This window comes from Xyrauchen texanus, chromosome 37, assembly GCF_025860055.1.
Source record: "Xyrauchen texanus isolate HMW12.3.18 chromosome 37, RBS_HiC_50CHRs, whole genome shotgun sequence".
In the NCBI taxonomy this organism is placed as follows: Eukaryota; Metazoa; Chordata; class Actinopteri; order Cypriniformes; family Catostomidae; genus Xyrauchen; species Xyrauchen texanus.
In genome coordinates, this window is record NC_068312.1 from 38,987,515 (window position 1) to 39,005,179 (window position 17,665).

The 17,665-nt window shown below is 37.4% G+C and overlaps 3 protein-coding genes across 5 annotated transcripts in view; all 3 read right to left on the bottom strand.

Moving 5' to 3' along the window:
• The window catches only part of LOC127631151 (E3 ubiquitin-protein ligase DTX1-like), a 47,141-nt gene extending 42,628 nt beyond the window's left edge, over positions 1-4,513 (bottom strand). For 2 of the 3 annotated variants that reach the window (XM_052109155.1, XM_052109156.1), the window contains exon 1: positions 4,028-4,513. The gene's annotated coding sequence lies outside the window, so the exon portion shown is untranslated. Of the gene's footprint in view, positions 1-3,382 lie in introns of all 3 variants that reach the window. The other variant, XM_052109157.1, reaches the window with a different exon arrangement.
• A 1,298-nt stretch (positions 4,514-5,811) lies between these two features.
• LOC127631162 (C-C motif chemokine 28-like) lies at positions 5,812-11,023 on the bottom strand. Its single transcript, XM_052109172.1, has 3 exons — positions 10,862-11,023; positions 6,185-6,302; positions 5,812-6,095 (listed from the first exon to the last, which is right to left on the bottom strand). Exons 1-3 carry the CDS (start codon positions 10,926-10,928, stop codon positions 5,987-5,989), a joined length of 294 nt encoding a protein of 97 aa, XP_051965132.1. The 5' UTR covers positions 10,929-11,023; the 3' UTR covers positions 5,812-5,986.
• Positions 11,024-11,796: 773 nt separating this feature from the next.
• On the bottom strand, positions 11,797-15,096 carry avp (arginine vasopressin). Its single transcript, XM_052108832.1, has 3 exons — positions 14,906-15,096; positions 14,480-14,681; positions 11,797-12,550 (listed from the first exon to the last, which is right to left on the bottom strand). The coding sequence occupies exons 1-3, from the start codon at positions 15,020-15,022 to the stop codon at positions 12,444-12,446; spliced, it is 426 nt and encodes a 141-aa protein (XP_051964792.1). The 5' UTR covers positions 15,023-15,096; the 3' UTR covers positions 11,797-12,443.
• Positions 15,097-17,665: the final 2,569 nt, after the last annotated feature.

Below are 17,665 nucleotides of genomic sequence, written 5' to 3' on the forward strand. Positions count from 1 at the left end.
TATATATATAAATATTTAACAATTATATATTATATATACATATATATATATAAATATTTAACAATTATATATTATATATACATATATATATAAATATTTAACAATTATATATTATATATACATATATATCTATATACACATATATATATATAATATATTTAACAATTATATATTATATATACATATATATATAAATATTTAACAATTATATATTATATATACATATATATATATATATATATATATAAATATTTAACAATTATATATTATATATACATATATATATAAATATTTAACAATTATATATTATATATACATATATATATATAAATATTTAACAATTATATATTATATATACATATATATATATAAATATTTAACAATTATATATTATATATACATATATATATATAAATATTTAACAATTATATATTATATATACATATATATATATATATATATATATATATATATATATATATATATATATACATATATATAAATATTTAACAATTATATATTATATATACATATATATATATATATATATATATATAAATATTTAACAATTATATATTATATATACATATATATAAATATTTAACAATTATATATTATATATACATATATATAAATATTTAACAATTATATATTATATATACATCTATATATAAAAATTTAACAATTATATATTATATATACATCTATATATAAATATTTAACAATTATATATTATATATACATATATATATAAATATTTAACAATTATATATTATATATACATATATATATATAAATATTTAACAATTATATATTATATATACATATATATATATAAATATTTAACAATTATATATTATATACACATATATATAAATATTTAACAATTATATATATATATATACATATATATATATATATATATAAATATTTAACAATTATATATTATATATACATATATATATATATATATATAAATATTTAACAATTATATATTATATATACATATATATATATATAAATATTTAACAATTATATATTATATATACATATATATATATAAATATTTAACAATTATATATTATATATACGTATATATAAATATTTAACAATTATATATTATATATACATATATATATAAAAATATTTAACAATTATATATTATATATATATATAAATATTTAACAATTATATATTATATATACATATATATATAAATATTTAACAATTATATATTATATATACATATATATATATATATATATATATATATATATATATATATATATATATATATATATATATATATATAAATATTTAACAATTATATATTATATATACATATATATATAAATATTTAACAATTATATATTATATATATATATATATATAAATATTTAACAATTATATATTATATATATAATTGTTAAATATTTAAAGATAACTATGTATAATTATTTCATCATTATATATTGAGTTATTGTTATATGAGGGGTTTTCTCAGCAAATATTTGATATGCGATTAATTGCGATTAATTAATTGGGAGACCATGTAATTAATTCGATTAAAATTTGTAATCGATTGACAGCACTAGTATTTATTATTTGTGCAATTTAGGAACGTTGAAGTCCTTCGCACCTGTATGATAATGTAACTCTTGCATTAATTATTTATCATACTCATGCAGCCGGTGTTATTCTGTTGTGTGCTGAAACCCGCATCATGACACTTTTAGCATGTAAATGTGTGAAGTTTTAGAAAAATATCATATTAAAAATACTAATATTTAAAAATATCTCAGAATCATTTAAAAATTATGCATTCATCCGAGAAGCAGCATATCAGATATTTGCTTTTAGAGCATTTATGTTAAATATACACATTATTGTGTCTTTACTGCACTCGCAGAAGTGAAAAATACACTTATATACAAAATACATCAAAGATTCATTCTCTTAAAGCAAGTCTTAATATCTGATATGTTGCTCCTCAAGTAAATGTTTCTTGTTTTAATGATTTTTAGACATTTTTAATTGGAAAACAAGACAAAAAAACATTTGATAATTAAAGGATTTTTTGCAGAGAAATTTATTTCGTGAAATTAATTTCCTTTAATCCAGTGAATGTCATTTAAAGGTATTTTTAAAAGATGATTTCGTCCTCTTTATTGTTAGTAAGCACGTTTATTACGACCTTTTAAGGTGAATAATCGGTTAAGAGCTAACGATTAATCGCGAATAATCGAATAATCGTTCGAATAATCGTCAGATTAATCGATTACCAAAATAATCGTTAGTTGCGGCGCTAATACTGTATAAATGTACATAATATATTACATTTTTTTGATGTTTTACTTTTTACTAATTTCAAACATACACTGTATAAAATGTCAGTAATTTTAACAGTAAATAGTGTAAAAATGCTACAGAAATAAAATGTTAATTGATTAACAAATATTAACTGTAAAATACAGTAAAATGTTTTAATATATTTTAAAAGTCAATACAGTAGTTTTTACAATAAAACGATGTAAAAATTTAATAATTTAAATGTAAAAAGAACGATTTTCCTGTATAATTAATGGTAAAAAGTACAAGAGAGTATATGTACTTTTTTTTACAGTAAATTATTGTTAAAATTACAGTAAGAAACTGTAATCAACCGTTCCCACAATTCCATGACCCGTTACATTTCATTATATTATGGGAATAGTTCTGCTTCATCTTGTTTTGTGTTCTGTGTTACATCTGATGTCATTTAGTTCATGTTTACTGCATTATTTAAATCTGACATGTGTTACCATGACGATGTTCAGTGTTTGTGTGAGTGATGTTGACTGTCACTATATGTTTATTGCTCATTGCTCCTGGAAGAGGCATTCTGTTGTCGCTACGGTGATTAACAAATACCTCATAAAGTAAACAACAGATTTGTACAGTTTAAGAAGACATGTTCATGTTATTTTACAGTATTCACTGTCAATTTAAAAGAATTGTTTTGTTTATTTTACAGTGCCAGCATGTAAATTACAACCATGTTAAACTGTAAAATGTACAGGTTGTTGTGTAAAGTGGTTTTAACTGTATTTTTTACAGAATTATTCTGGCAACCACAGCTGCCACATTTTATTTGTAAAAACAACAGGATTTTTTTTTTTTTTTTTACATCAAATCTGTTTTACAAAATAAAAACATGTCTACTCATCTAAAGAAAATCTTTTATATTAGGGGTCTCTGAATTGAAAAAAAAAAACCCTTTTCAGACCCCCAATAGACTTAATAATTGTCAATATTAATCGTAAGATCGTTTATACTACTCTGTGCTACAAGTCAAAGGTGTTTAAAAGCTGTTTTAGAAGCCAAAGTGCAGGTGATAACTTACAGGTACCGAGATGTCCATCTGCTGCTGGTACCCATGAGTCATTTTGGGAACCCCTCACTTATTAAAGAGCCCGTGTGATCAAAGAGCTGATGGTGATACTGAGGGTGTTGCTGTGACTGTGGTTTCAGTGTCTCATATTATGCGTATTTTCCAGATTACACACACACACATCCTCTTTCCACATCAGATCGAGGTCAGTATGCATGAGGAAAATACCCCGTTTGTCTCCCCTGTAATAAACCCAAAACCCGAATCAAGCGGATCGGACAGGAGTACCGAACAGACCCGGTGCATCCTCATTAACGACCAAATGAACGTTCCTCTCTATATGGACTCCACATTTGCGACTCCTCTCGATTTGATCATACCTGTTCATCTAAGTGTCATTAGAGCATGGCATCTGGACCAGCGGTGCCAACGTGTGCCTCTCAAACCGAATGATGTCTGATCGAAGCGCGGTTATTTAACATCGAACATGACGGAATAAACAGGACACACATGTAGCCGTGTTGACGTATTCAGACTATTCCTGAGTCTTTATGGGAATCGTGCGCGCGCTTTAATTCTTGTGATTTGATCACAGGCACAGCTGCGTCCGTGTCACCTCAGAATGGACACAGAAATGAGGAATCAGGAGTCACTCACCTGTGATGATGACGATGAACCGGAGGTTTGATCTGGATTTAAGGACGCAAAAGACGTCGAGCCGGCATCAAATGAAAGACTGAATTAGTTGAGTCCGTCTAACACACATTTCCGACATTAAATCAACACAACACACTGAGAATGCGACGTTTTCTGGTGCATATGTGCTGTATGCTGTTGCTCGTGTTGTGCGCATCCTCCACCGCGCGACTGTTGCGCGAGCATCACTGTGTGTGTGTGTGTGTGTGTGTGTGTGTGCGCGCGCGCGTGTGAGAGCGTGAGTGTGTGTGAGATTGAGTGTGTGTGAGAGAGAGAGTGAGAGTGTGTGTGTGCGTGTGTGAGTGTGTGTGCGTGCATGTGTGTGTGTGAGAGAGAGAGAGTGAGTGTGTGTGTGAGATTGAGTGTGTGTGTGTGTGTGTGTGCGTGTGTGTGAGAGAGAGTGAGCGTGTGTGTGTGTGTGTGTGTGTGTGAGATTGAGTGTGTGTGTGTGTGTGTATGTGTGTGTGTGTGTGTGTGTGTGTGTGTGTGTGTGTGTGTAGTTTGACATGAGAAAATCAGATGTTCCACTCAGACGGAGTTCATACATGATTCACATGACACACACACACACTCACACACATACACACACACGCACACACATGCACACACACACACACACACACACACTCACACACACACACACACACCCCTACTGTGTTTCATATTCATATCACTTCTGAAGACATGGATTAAACCACTGGAGTCATATGTGAAAGTGAAAGTGTAGATTTATAGTAGAAAATGACTTAAAAATTGATTATTACTCACCCACACCTATCATCTTGGATCTTTGGATTGGTCGAATTTCTGGTTTGTGAACAAAACAGTGTTTTGAATGATAAATCATTAGGGCTTTTCACACTGCGCTTAATCCAGGTAATCTTCATTCTAACCCTCGCTTTTAACCCCGGGTAAAGTAACGTTTCACACTTGTATTTTTGAAAGGGAGATAGCACCACTTTTTACTAGGGGTTATAAAAGCCTGCGTTGTGGTCCCAAAGGTATACAGTGTGAAACGATGCAGTGTTTGTTACAGAAAGTTGTTTAGCAACAGACGACCAATCAAATAAAGCCTCAGTACTCACCTCATTAAATATTAATGTGCTTTGTCCCGTCACTGAAACGTTCACATGCAGTTTATGTTCTCTGTCTGAGGGAATCCGGTAAAGTGACAAACAATGCGATCACTGCCATGATGAAGAGACTATTCTGTATATTGTGGCATATTTCAGAAGATGAGAAACGATTAGCTTGGGGACATTTCACAGACGAGCAGAGCAGCACCACTGACAGGCTGCATGTCTACCGCGAGCGTCCAATGACCCCCTGTGTCGCCACCTACTGGCGTAAGGTGTAACACACCGCTGTTTCTGAACGAATCACTTTGTGACTGGTGTGAGTAAACGGATTCAAAAGAGTCGAGTCAGCGGAATTAAATTAAAACCCCTGTAATATTATAGTGTATATATTATTATAGCAGACTTTCAGAAAGATTCTCCGTTACTCTGGCACTGAATTATACCTTGAATGGCATGAAATGGCAGGACATAATAAAGAGGTAAAGCCATTGCTCAGTGGTCCTTTTGTAACCGTGGTAACAAGTCAATCAAATTCATACTCACTGATGTTTGTGGGTCATGCGATCAGGATGCACCTAATCAGGACGAAAACATGTTCATGCAGTAACAACGTCCAACCACAAGAGGAGGCTGTCTCACTTCAGATTCATCATGTGACATAACAGCCAACACACATCCAAAACTGAAAATGATTTTATTTGATGAAAAACGGTTGTAAAAAAGGGATGAAACTATCAGTAAAGTGAAGTTGAACAAGTAAAAACAGCCATTTAGATTAATGCCACGTCATGGATTTCAGGACGAGTGATGAAGATCAAACTGTTGCTTTCCATCGTTGCTTTTAAGCCTGTCCGGAGTTTTGTTTCTGATTTCTTTTCTTCAAGTATTTCTTCACGAGTTTCAGCTCTTTGGGATGAGCACAGAGGGGTCTGTGGCCTTTGATATGTAATCTGAAAAGCAGTAAACATACTGTAAATATACCGTATACATATGAAGAGAAGCAACCGTCTTCTGTGTTTCTCTGTTACTGAACACTCACATCACTGCATCGATGTCACAGGCACCGGATTTCGTCTGTATCTCATATCTCGAGACTCTCCGCAACATTTGACGGGGTATTCTCCCGGAAACCCTCACACAGCAGTTCGGAATGACAACTGCGGGAACAAAACACAATCTGTTTTCAGTATGTATGAGAATGAAAGGGTTCAGATGATGAGGAAACAAACAGGGGCATCACTAGATGGAGGGCAGGGTGGGCAGCCACACTAGGGGCCGGGCTGAGGGGGGCCCGTAACGGTCAACCAAATGACAGCGGATTAGCATTGAGTCCATTATATTTAAAGGTGCACTCTGTCATTTTTCCCCCATTAAAAAAAACAAAAACATTTTACTTCTAAAGACATTAGAGGTAACTTTGAAACATTTATAAAATCATGAGCGCTCACATGAGATGAGGACTCCAGTCATATCAGCTGTTTTATTGTACATGGGGCAGGGGTGCCCTCATGGGGGCGGCCATGTTGGAATCACATGACCAGCTGAATACTACTCACTTAATCTCAGTAACCATCTTCTTATTGGACACTTTCTCTCTTATTGAGACATTTATACAACGTCATCTGTGACTGAAAACGATTGATTTTCACTGATGCAGCATCCACACCACTAGGTGTCACTGTAAGTACAAGATGACACGGGCATAAGTTACAGAGCGCAGCTTTAATCGAAATGGTCTGCACTTATATAGTGCCTTTTTAACCTTAGTGCTATTCAAAGTGCTTTACACTGTGACTCGTTCACTCATTCATACACAATGTCGGCAGAGCTGCATGTAAGGTGCTAGTCTGACATTGGGAACAATTTCGGGTTCATTGTGTTGCCCAAGGACACTTCGGCATGTGGAGTCATGTGGGCCGGGAATCAAACCGCCAACCCTGTGATTAGTGGCCGACCCGCTCTACCCAAGTGTGCCGCACAAGCCCTCAAAAGTGAAGCCAATACGTCTCGATCGCCCCCCGGTGGCTGGTCCTAGTATAGGTCATAAGCCCCGCCTCCCCATGTTATTCAACGGGACGTGAGACCAACTAAACAATTAAATGACACATATTCACATATCTTTTTTCCAAAGATAGTTTCTGTCATTTACTGTCGTTTCTATCACGTTGATGTCATTTCAAGTGTTTGTTTTCAAAATAAGTTTGTTTTTAGTTATTTGATGCTATAAAAACGCTGCTGTGACATCATGATTGACAGCTGTGATTGACAGGTTCTCTGAGCTAAGTAGTCACTGAAGCACCAACTGACTTTTTTGGGGATCTTCGGAGGACTGAGGAGATTGGAGCTTTAAATGTAATATCTAAATTTCTATAATTCATTATTTCACACCGTCAAAAGTCAAAAGGGGCGTAGCTTGCGATTGATTCAGCGAGAGTGAGGGCGGGGCCTTGATTTCGCGGCTTTACTTCCTGCTCACTACTGCGCAGGTCTGGTCCCGAAATCGCAACTGCGCAGACTCAAGTCCCAAGATGTCAGCGCCATATCGGGACACTGGCGGCTTCAGTTCTCACCAATGGAAAAGAGCGGAAGGGTGTCGTCCATCTTTTTTTACAGTCTATGGCTTTAACTCACCTGAGCCACAGCTGCCCCTTAATTGACTGTAAATACAATCATTTTGACCCGCCTTTACTTTTGACTTGGGGTAGTGATACAAGAACTGTCATTCTTCTCTGAACCTCTGAGTAATAAATACATTTAAACTGTCACTATTGAGGGTCACAGACAAGATTTTTAAGGCATGTAAATTGCTTCATTGAAAAAAAATAACACCCCCCTCGTGCATTCTAGGGCTAATTCATTGTCAGATAGAGGGTTGAAAATGTGCACGCAAAACTAAATTACAACTTTTTTTAGGACATACAAAAAAATTTAAATAAATCAACAATAAAAAATAAATAAATGAAATCGACCTCAGGTGGAAGAAATAATGATATGTCTCTTTCAAATCCTCATGATCTCATCCAACATCTCATGATTTATGATAATTATGAAACTACCAGCACGGCAGATGGAGAAATGCACTTTATTTTTATTTTATTGTTACTCCATTTGACCTGAACAAAAAGTGCTTTTTCTTCACACTCAGTCTAGAGGGTCTTAAGGGTGCCCCTCTTTTTTGTCAATAACAGAATAGCAACATAAATGTTGGTTACACAACATCACTTTCATGTGGAGAACAAAGGTTTTTCAAATGTTCATCATATTTTGACCTTTATGTTGTGTGGCGGACTCCCGGTCATTATTCTTATGATTCATTTTTTTGTACTTAATTCCAATTGGAATAAAATTCCTTGACTTTGTTCAATTATGGTATCTGAAACCCCCCAAAAAAACAAAACAAAAACATTATTACATTATTTTAGGTTTATTTCACTTTGTTAAACTTGTTGTGTTCCCGGTCAAAAATGACCGGCCATTGAAAATGAATGGATTAGACGACAAAATTATTTTTGCCCTCCCTAGCAACCGGAACAATTTGGTTACCCCATGTGACTCTACCCTCCCTAGCAACCAGAACAATTTGGTTACCCTATGTGTCTCTACCCTCCCTAGCAACCAGAACAATTTGGTTACCCCATGTGACTCTACCCTCCCTAGCAACCAGGACAATTTGGTTACCCCATGTGTCTGTACCCTCCCTAGCAACCGGCCCAATTTGGTTACCCCATGTGACTCTACCCTCCCTAGCAACCGGCCCAATTTGGTTACCCCATGTGACTCTACCCTCCCTAGCAACCGGCCCAATTTGGTTACCCCATGTGACTCTACCCTCCCTAGCAACCAGAACAATTTGGTTACCCCATGTGACTCTACCCTCCCTAGCAACTGGGACAATTTGGTTACCCCATGTGACTCTACCCTCCCTAGCAACCAGAACAATTTGCTTACCCCATGTGACTCTACCCTCCCTAGCAACCGGTACAATTTGATTACCCCTTGTGACTCTACCTTCCCTAGCAACTGGTCCAATTTGATTACCCCTTGTGACTCTACCCTCCCTAGAAACCGGCCCAATTTGGTTACCCATGTGACTCTACCCTCCCTAGAAACCGGCCAATTTGGTTACCCATGTGACTCTACCCTCCCTAGCAACCAGAACAATTTGCTTACCCCATGTGACTCTACCCTCCCTAGCAACCAGAACAATTTGGTTACCCCATGTGACTCTACCCTCCCTAGAAACCGGCCCAATTTGGTTACCCCATGTGACTCTACCCTCCCTAGCAACCAGGACAATTTGGTTACCCCATGTGACTCTACCCTCCCTAGCAACCAGAACAATTTGGTTACCCCCTGTGACTCTACCCTCCCTAGCAACCGGCCCAATTTGGTTACCCCCTGTGACTCTACCCTCCCTAGCAACCAGAACAATTTGGTTACCCCATGTGACTCTACCCTCCCTAGCAACTGGGACAATTTGGTTACCCCCTGTGACTCTACCCTCCCTAGCAACCGGCCCAATTTGGTTACCCCATGTGACTCTACCCTCCCTAGCAACCAGAACAATTTGGTTACCCCATGTGACTCTACCCTCCCTAGCAACTGGGACAATTTGGTTACCCCATGTGACTCTACCCTCCCTAGCAACCAGAACAATTTGCTTACCCCATGTGACTCTACCCTCCCTAGCAACCGGTACAATTTGATTACCCCTTGTGACTCTACCTTCCCTAGCAACTGGTCCAATTTGATTACCCCTTGTGACTCTACCCTCCCTAGAAACCGCCCAATTTGGTTACCCATGTGACTCTACCCTCCCTAGAAACCGGCCAATTTGGTTACCCATGTGACTCTACCCTCCCTAGCAACCAGAACAATTTGCTTACCCCATGTGACTCTACCCTCCCTAGCAACCAGAACAATTTGGTTACCCCATGTGACTCTACCCTCCCTAGAAACCGGCCCAATTTGGTTACCCCATGTGACTCTACCCTCCCTAGCAACCAGGACAATTTGGTTACCCCATGTGACTCTACCCTCCCTAGCAACCAGAACAATTTGGTTACCCCCTGTGACTCTACCCTCCCTAGCAACCGGCCCAATTTGGTTACCCCCTGTGACTCTACCCTCCCTAGCAACCAGGCCAATTTGGTTACCCCCTGTGACTCTGCCCTCCCTAGCAACCGGCCCAATTTGGTTGCTAAGGAGACCTGGCTGGAGTCACTCAGCATGACCTAGATTCAAAATCATGACTCCAGGTGTGATAGTCAGCATCAACACCCAAAATACAGAAATGTCAGAGCGTATATTTTTATACTCTAAACTTCTATATTCAGAGATCAGACTGAAACCAGTAAAAACCTCCATCCATCTACATTTATGTATTTGGCATCCACAACATCTCACAGTACATTACAGTTATACATTACACATGCATTCTCTGGGAATCGAACCCAAGACCTTGTCGTTGCTGGCTGGCATTGCAACGTTTATCAGTTGAGTTACACTAACTCTGTAGAAGATGGTGATAATATACAGTATCTTTAATAATAAACAGCATTAAAGCGTAATTCTGAAGAAATGTAGTACATGGAAACCGAAATATTTACGAGAAGGATTGTGTTGCAGTCGCAACAGCACAGATGAATGCAGAAGAATACTGTAGATCATCATTATCATAAAACACTGATTGAAGTCTCAGTGGATGGTGACTGACCTTCAGTGCTGGTGAGAATTGCAGCACACAGGACGAGCAGCAGAAGAGATGTTCTTTTCAGCTCCATGTTTGAAACAACAATGAGACTGAATAGAAGACAAGACTATTAAAACCTCCGCACGCAAGTCCCCGTTACCGCCCAGGTCATAGAACCTGTCTGAACTCATCATGAATCACGTCAAAGAAAATGTTTTTACAGATTCAGTTGTAACAGATCAAATGTTTTCCCAAAACCCCACCTTAAATCCACATGCATTCCGGTAAAGGCAATTATACTGCACCGATGCTCTGGGGTTATAACCCCCCTCGAGTGACATGACGGGTCATGCACGCTTATAATAGCTCAGTGGTTTTCCATATTGTGTTATTATGAGTTATCAAGATTACTTGCGGTCAGTTGCTAAATCCTGTACAAGAAATGAGCCATTTAGTAATATTTTGAAATATAGCTTATGTTGCATGTTCATGACTTTTTATATCAGTGAAAACCATTTATAAACATGTGAATATATGCATATTTCTATATACATTAAGTGTTATAATGTTGCATGCTCAAAGAATACTTCTGTAAATATAATAATAAATAAGCTTTATGTTATATGACATTTTAAGGTGTGTTTAAAAGCAGATGTTGCTTGTCTGGCTGGTTCTCGGAATATGAATGGAACAAAAGAATTCTTTGACAAACTGAAACAAGTTGCACATGTTTAACTGTAATACTTTAATCCGCGTCAGTCCTCACTTTCTCTTTAATATCCTTTTTTTTTTACATTTGTGATGCTTCCGTTTGAATGAAATTAATTTGACATGGACTTTTTTTTGGGGGGTGTCAAAAGGGTTTATATGAAGTACACAAAACTCCTTGAAGTAACAATCATTTAGAAGTGTAACAGTACAGTTAAAGCTGCACTCTGTAACTTTATGCCTGTGTCATCTTGTACTTACAGTGACACCTAGTGGTGTGGATGCTGCATCAGTGAAAATCAATCGTTTTCAGTCACAGATGACGTTGTATAAATTTCTCAATAAGAGAGAAAGTGTCCAATAACGAGACGGTTACTGAGATTAAGTGAGTAGTATTCAGCTGGTCATGTGATTCCAACATGGCCGCCCCCATGAGGGCACCCCTGCCCCATGTACAATAAAACAGCTGATATGACTGGAGTTTTTAGACTGGAGATTTTATACATGTTTCAAAATGACCTTTAATGTCTTTAGAAGTAAAATGTTTGTTTTTTTTAATGGGGGAAGAATGACAGAGTGCACCTTTAAGCCATTGAAGAGTAGTTTTTCAAACCGGACAGGCAGGATCCTTTGCCCTGAGAGAGATACGGGCTGATATTGACTCAACATGAACTGTCTTATGGGCAATTGCTCTCGGGAATCTTTTGCATTGTATCAATACAAAAGCAGCAACAAGTGGAACAGCTTTTGGGACAATAGAGGCAAACGGAAACTCTCTAAGAATAACAAACAATCTGCAGAAACAAACCAGATTCCCATTTGTCCATTTACTACATATGTACACGCTGGAGACGCAGATGTGTTCTGTGAGACGATCATCATCATCTCTGTGACCTCTTCAGGCCAGATTTAACAACCGCAGCAGTATTTCTCCTGACACACTCTTGAGTCTGCTGCGATCGAGCATGACGTCGTCCAAACACTCGGAGTCCGTAACACAACTCACTGCAAGAAAACACATATATATATATATATAAAGGTATTTTAGCGACAGTGCAACATAAATAATGAAGTCCGTTTGATTATCTTTAATTCATATAAAAGCACTGTTAGCAATGTCAGATGTTTCGCTAACTTCAACCCCACGCTAGGACTGATCCTATAGAATCCATACTCAAAGTATCGACACTAAACTATTGATTTGATTATTTCTTTACCACAATGTAAAAATCAAAGACATATATACGCAGATACCACATGACGATGTGTTTCTCATTAATTCTGCTCAACTTTATGCACAGGAATGCTGAAACCAAAAAAATTTAAGTTTCACAGCCTTATATATTTTAGGAAATTATAATAAGATTATTCTAAACTACTCATAACAAACAAAAAGTTAAATTTTTTTAACTGTCTCCAAGAAGATGCAACAAGCGCTCATTTCATATCAAATTTGTTTTATTATATATACAGTTTACTCTATGTGTGCATTTGTTAATGTGTGTGTCTGTGTGTTTGTTCATGTGTGTGTGTGTCTGTGTCTGTGTGTGTGCGTATTTGAGTGTGTGTGTGTCTGTGCGTATGTGCGTCTGTATCTGCTTGTGTATGTGCGTGTGTGAGTGTGTCTGTGTGTGTGTGTGTGTGTCTGTGAGTGTGTGTGTGTGTGTGTGTGCGTATTTGAGTGTGTGTGTGTCTGTGCGTATGTGCGTCTGTATCTGCTTGTGTATGTGCGTGTGTGAGTGTGTCTGTCTGTGTGTGTGTGTGTGTGTGTGTCTGTGAGTGTGTGTGTGTGTGTGTGTGTGTGTGTGCGTGTATGAGCTTGTGTATGTGCGTGTGACTGTGTGTGAGTGTGTGTGTGCATGTATGCGTGTGTATGTGTGTGTGTATGTGAGTGTGCGTGCGTGTATGAGTGTGTGTGTGTGTATGTGTGTGTATGTGTGTGTGACTGTGTGTGTGTGTGTGAGTGTGACTGTGAGAGTGTGTCTCTGTGTGTGTGTGTGTGTGTGTGTGTGTATGAGTGTATGTATGTGTGTGTCTGTGCGTGTGTGTGTGTATGCGAGTGTGTGTGTGTCTGTCTGTGTATGAGTGTGCGTGTGTGTGTATGTGCGTGTGTATGTGCGTGTGACTGTGTGTGTATGTGTGTGTGCGTGTGACTGTGTGTGTGTGAGTGTGACTGTGTGTGTGTATGCGAGTGTGAGTGTGTCTGTGTGTATGTGTGTGTGACTGTGTATGAGTGTGTGTGTGTATGTGTATGTGTGTGTGTGTGCATGTATGAGTGTGACTGTGTGTGAGTGTGTGTGTGCATGTATGAGTGTGTATGTGTGTGTGTGAGTGTGACTGTGAGAGTCTGTATGTGTGTGTCTGTGTGTGTGTGTGAGTGTGACTGTGAGAGTCTGTATGTGTGTGTCTGTGTGTATGTGAGTGTGTACTGTATGTATATATATATTAACAATAAATTATTTACTATTGTTTAGTAGATTATATACACATATATTTGATTGTATAATAATAATACTATATAATCTGTTAAACAATACTAAATCAACTATTGTTAATAAATGGTTAAAAAAAATGATTTCTGATAATTTAGGCCTATAAATAAATAAAAAATATGGCTTTTAAATAAAATAGTAAATGACTAAAATATACCCTTTTTATACGGTGGCCCAGCGGTGCACAACACAAAAGTAGCAAAGCAAATAACAGCAGAAAAAAACTACAACACTCCGAAAGACCAGAAAAGAAAAGCTTTAGTTCAGTTGTATTGTGGTTTAATATTGTTTGCTGAGGTTTATTTCCATTGTGTTTTCAGCTAATATTTACTTCCCTGTATTTCATGTGTGCTATTCCAAATAAAAGCGCATACAGCAAATGATTAACAAAAATGGATTTTACACGTCATCTTTGATTGTATAATCATGTAACTTCACTGACCTGAGTCACAACAGACTCCAGGAGCAGCGCAGCGTCCTTCAGCTCCACACGGTCTCCCTCCGGTCTCACAGGGACTCGACAGATGATTCTCCTCCATGCAGCTCATCGTCTCTGGAGAACCCATGAGACAACCCAGAGCTGCTCCACAGCAGATACTGGGACCAAAACAACGGCCCGCATTCCCAGGACCACACGACACACACTGGAGACAGAGATAATGTGAGACCATATAAGCCCATATGACCTCAAACTAAAAGAAGAATTGTCATTATAAATAATAAAAAATGTGATTTTGCCCCGAGCACATTCATTTCTGACCCTGGTTTCCAAAAACAACTATTCAAACCATGATGTATGTGTTGATGATGTCTTCTAAGGCATGTAGTGATTGATAGATGATAAATTGAAGCAGTGAAGGTGTTGTACCTGTCTGCTGGTGTCTGGCTGAGATCTCTTCCCACCGCGCGGACAGTTCTGGATGTAGCAGGCTGATGAGAGCGCGAGCAGACAGAGGATGCACGCGGGCAACAGAGATTCAGACATCTCGACACACTGAATGACTGATGCTCACTCACGCTTTAAATACACCTGCAGCATCAGGACCATCAAAGAGCAGCTCCTCCTCTCCTTCCCTCTCTCTCTCTCTCTCTCACACACACACACACACACACACACATTCATCCATCCCAAATAAACAATGATGAATGAGGAACTTTTGTCACAATTACCTTTTTTTGTATTTGAGTGTCAAATGGCTTTTTAATGAAGTTCGATTTTTTTTTACCTTGTCCCCTTGACCCTACTCCCTGCCATCTTGTGCTAGCTGTCTCTCCATCAATCATGCCCACACTCACACACATCATCAACATGTCATCATTCAACTGAAAACTTTCTCAAAACATTTAAGCAGGCTCGAGTTACCCCACTGCTCAAAAAACCAACACACAGCCCCACTGTAGTCGAAAACTGCAGACCAGTCTCTCTCTTAACTATTCATGCTAAAATTCTTGCGAGGGTTTGATTCAACCAATTGTCTGAAACTGATAGAGGAAGTGGAGTGGTGGTGGCGTAGTGGACTAAAGCACATAACTGGTAATCAGAAGGTCGCTGGTTCGATCCCCACAGTCACCACCATTGTGTCCTTGAGTAAGACACTTAACTCCAGGTTGCTCTGGGGGGATTGTCCCTGTAATAAGTGCACTGTAAGTCACTTTGGATGGTGATGGTGTAGTGGGCTAAAGCACATAATTGGTAATCAGAAGGTTGCTGGTTCGATCCCCACAGTCACCACCATTGTGTCCTTGAGTAAGGCACTTAACTCCAGGTTGCTCTGGGGATTGTCCCTGTAATAAGTGCACTGTAAGTCACTTTGGATAAAAGCATCTGCCAAATGCATAAATGTAAAATACATAATTTTACCAAAAAACTTGATATGTCCAATGCTGAATATGGCTAAAACTGGGTATCATTCAGCACTCCATTTTTCATATTTCTTGACCAGTGGGTGGCACTGTGCCAAAAATGCTCAGGTACCCTCAGGTCAAGGTTATGATGATGTATACCAAGTGTCGTTTCAATATGTCGCTAAAATGTTGCTAAGACATACGTCAGATTTGCCGTTTAATTTATTGAAGTGTTATATGAGAATCGTTTGGTCCATCAAAAAGCTTTTGATAAGTTTTTGTCAAGAGTGTCCCTGGAGGATGCAAGCCAAATTCTGTGCAAATCTGACGTACGGCCTAGGGGGAGTTCGATTGTATTTTTTTATTTTTTGGAAAATTCAAAATGTTGGAAAATCGGGCGAAAATTGAAAATAGAAAATTCTTGCATATTGTTTCAACGCATTGTGGATTAAAACATGTTAGCATAAATATAAATGCAATTTTGAGCTGTTGGTGGCGCTAGAGGCTTTGAGGTATAGACTCCAAATTTGCCATGGTAAGACCGGACTGTCCTCTACTAGTGTGCCAAATTACATATTCTTCCTCTAAACGGTTCTTTGAGCTGCCATAGACAGGCCGGAGCTAGCCATAGGCACATTTTTTTTAAATCAATATTTTTACATGTTTTCATTTAGTTTATTGGTGTAAACCTTAATATTCCTAACACCAATAACAACTGATCTTTAAAATGTAAAGAAATGAAAGAAATCTCATTAAAATCTAAATAAGTCAAAGAACACTTTGAATCTCATCTTCAAAGGACAGGACACATGCAGATGCTCCAATTCAAGAGTTTGTCACATGACCATGAAGGGGTTAATGTTTACAGCAGGACACTGTGAGTGACGGAAAAGAGACGAGGTCAAAACTGAAAATCACAGATATCGGATTCATCCCAGCTCAAGGCACAACAACGGAAATGCCCAATCAGTATTCAACGCTGCATAAACACTCATTTAATCTAACAGTTCCATTTTATTTACAGACACGCAGGGCGACAAAAGAACAATTACATAAAATAATGCAAAACTATTTCAGAGATCTTTTTTGGAACATCTATTATGGCTTATTATGAATAGAAATGAGAATATGATCATTGTCAAAGATGATGCAAACAAGTCCTAATTAGACACGATCTGTATGGTGAGTCAACTTATTAGAAAGTGGCACATCAATACATAATAATTGGCATAATGAAATGCTACACATACCAGTGTTGGACATCACTAGTTGTGTTGCTGTGACTTGAGTCTTGAGTTAATCAGACAGATCTGAAATGTAGCAATTTTTGCATTCCTTAAAATATTAAATGATACAATTGAAGAGAAACTCGTGCGGATATGATACATTCAATATTTCACTTTTATGCATGACAGTCAATTTTGAGAATCTATAAATGAATGACTAAACAGATTCAGAAGAACCAGAGGATGTTGTAGGTCAGATGTTGATGCTCGAGAGTGTGTGTGTGTGTGTGTGTGTGTTGGACAGAGAGAGAGGTCAGAGGTCACACTTCTGTTCATACACACACAAAGAGAGTTGAGCCTTGAGTCGCTGCATCAACATCCACCGATTCAAACCCACCAAACACAATCACCTCAAGGATTCTTCCTTCTTTCCTCTGAACAAAAGCCTTTTTGTTCAGAGGAAATCTCATAATCCACAGGAGAAAAGAACAGCATATAGATTCAGTACAGGTCACATAATGCACAGTATATAATGTACACTATACAATATAGCTATA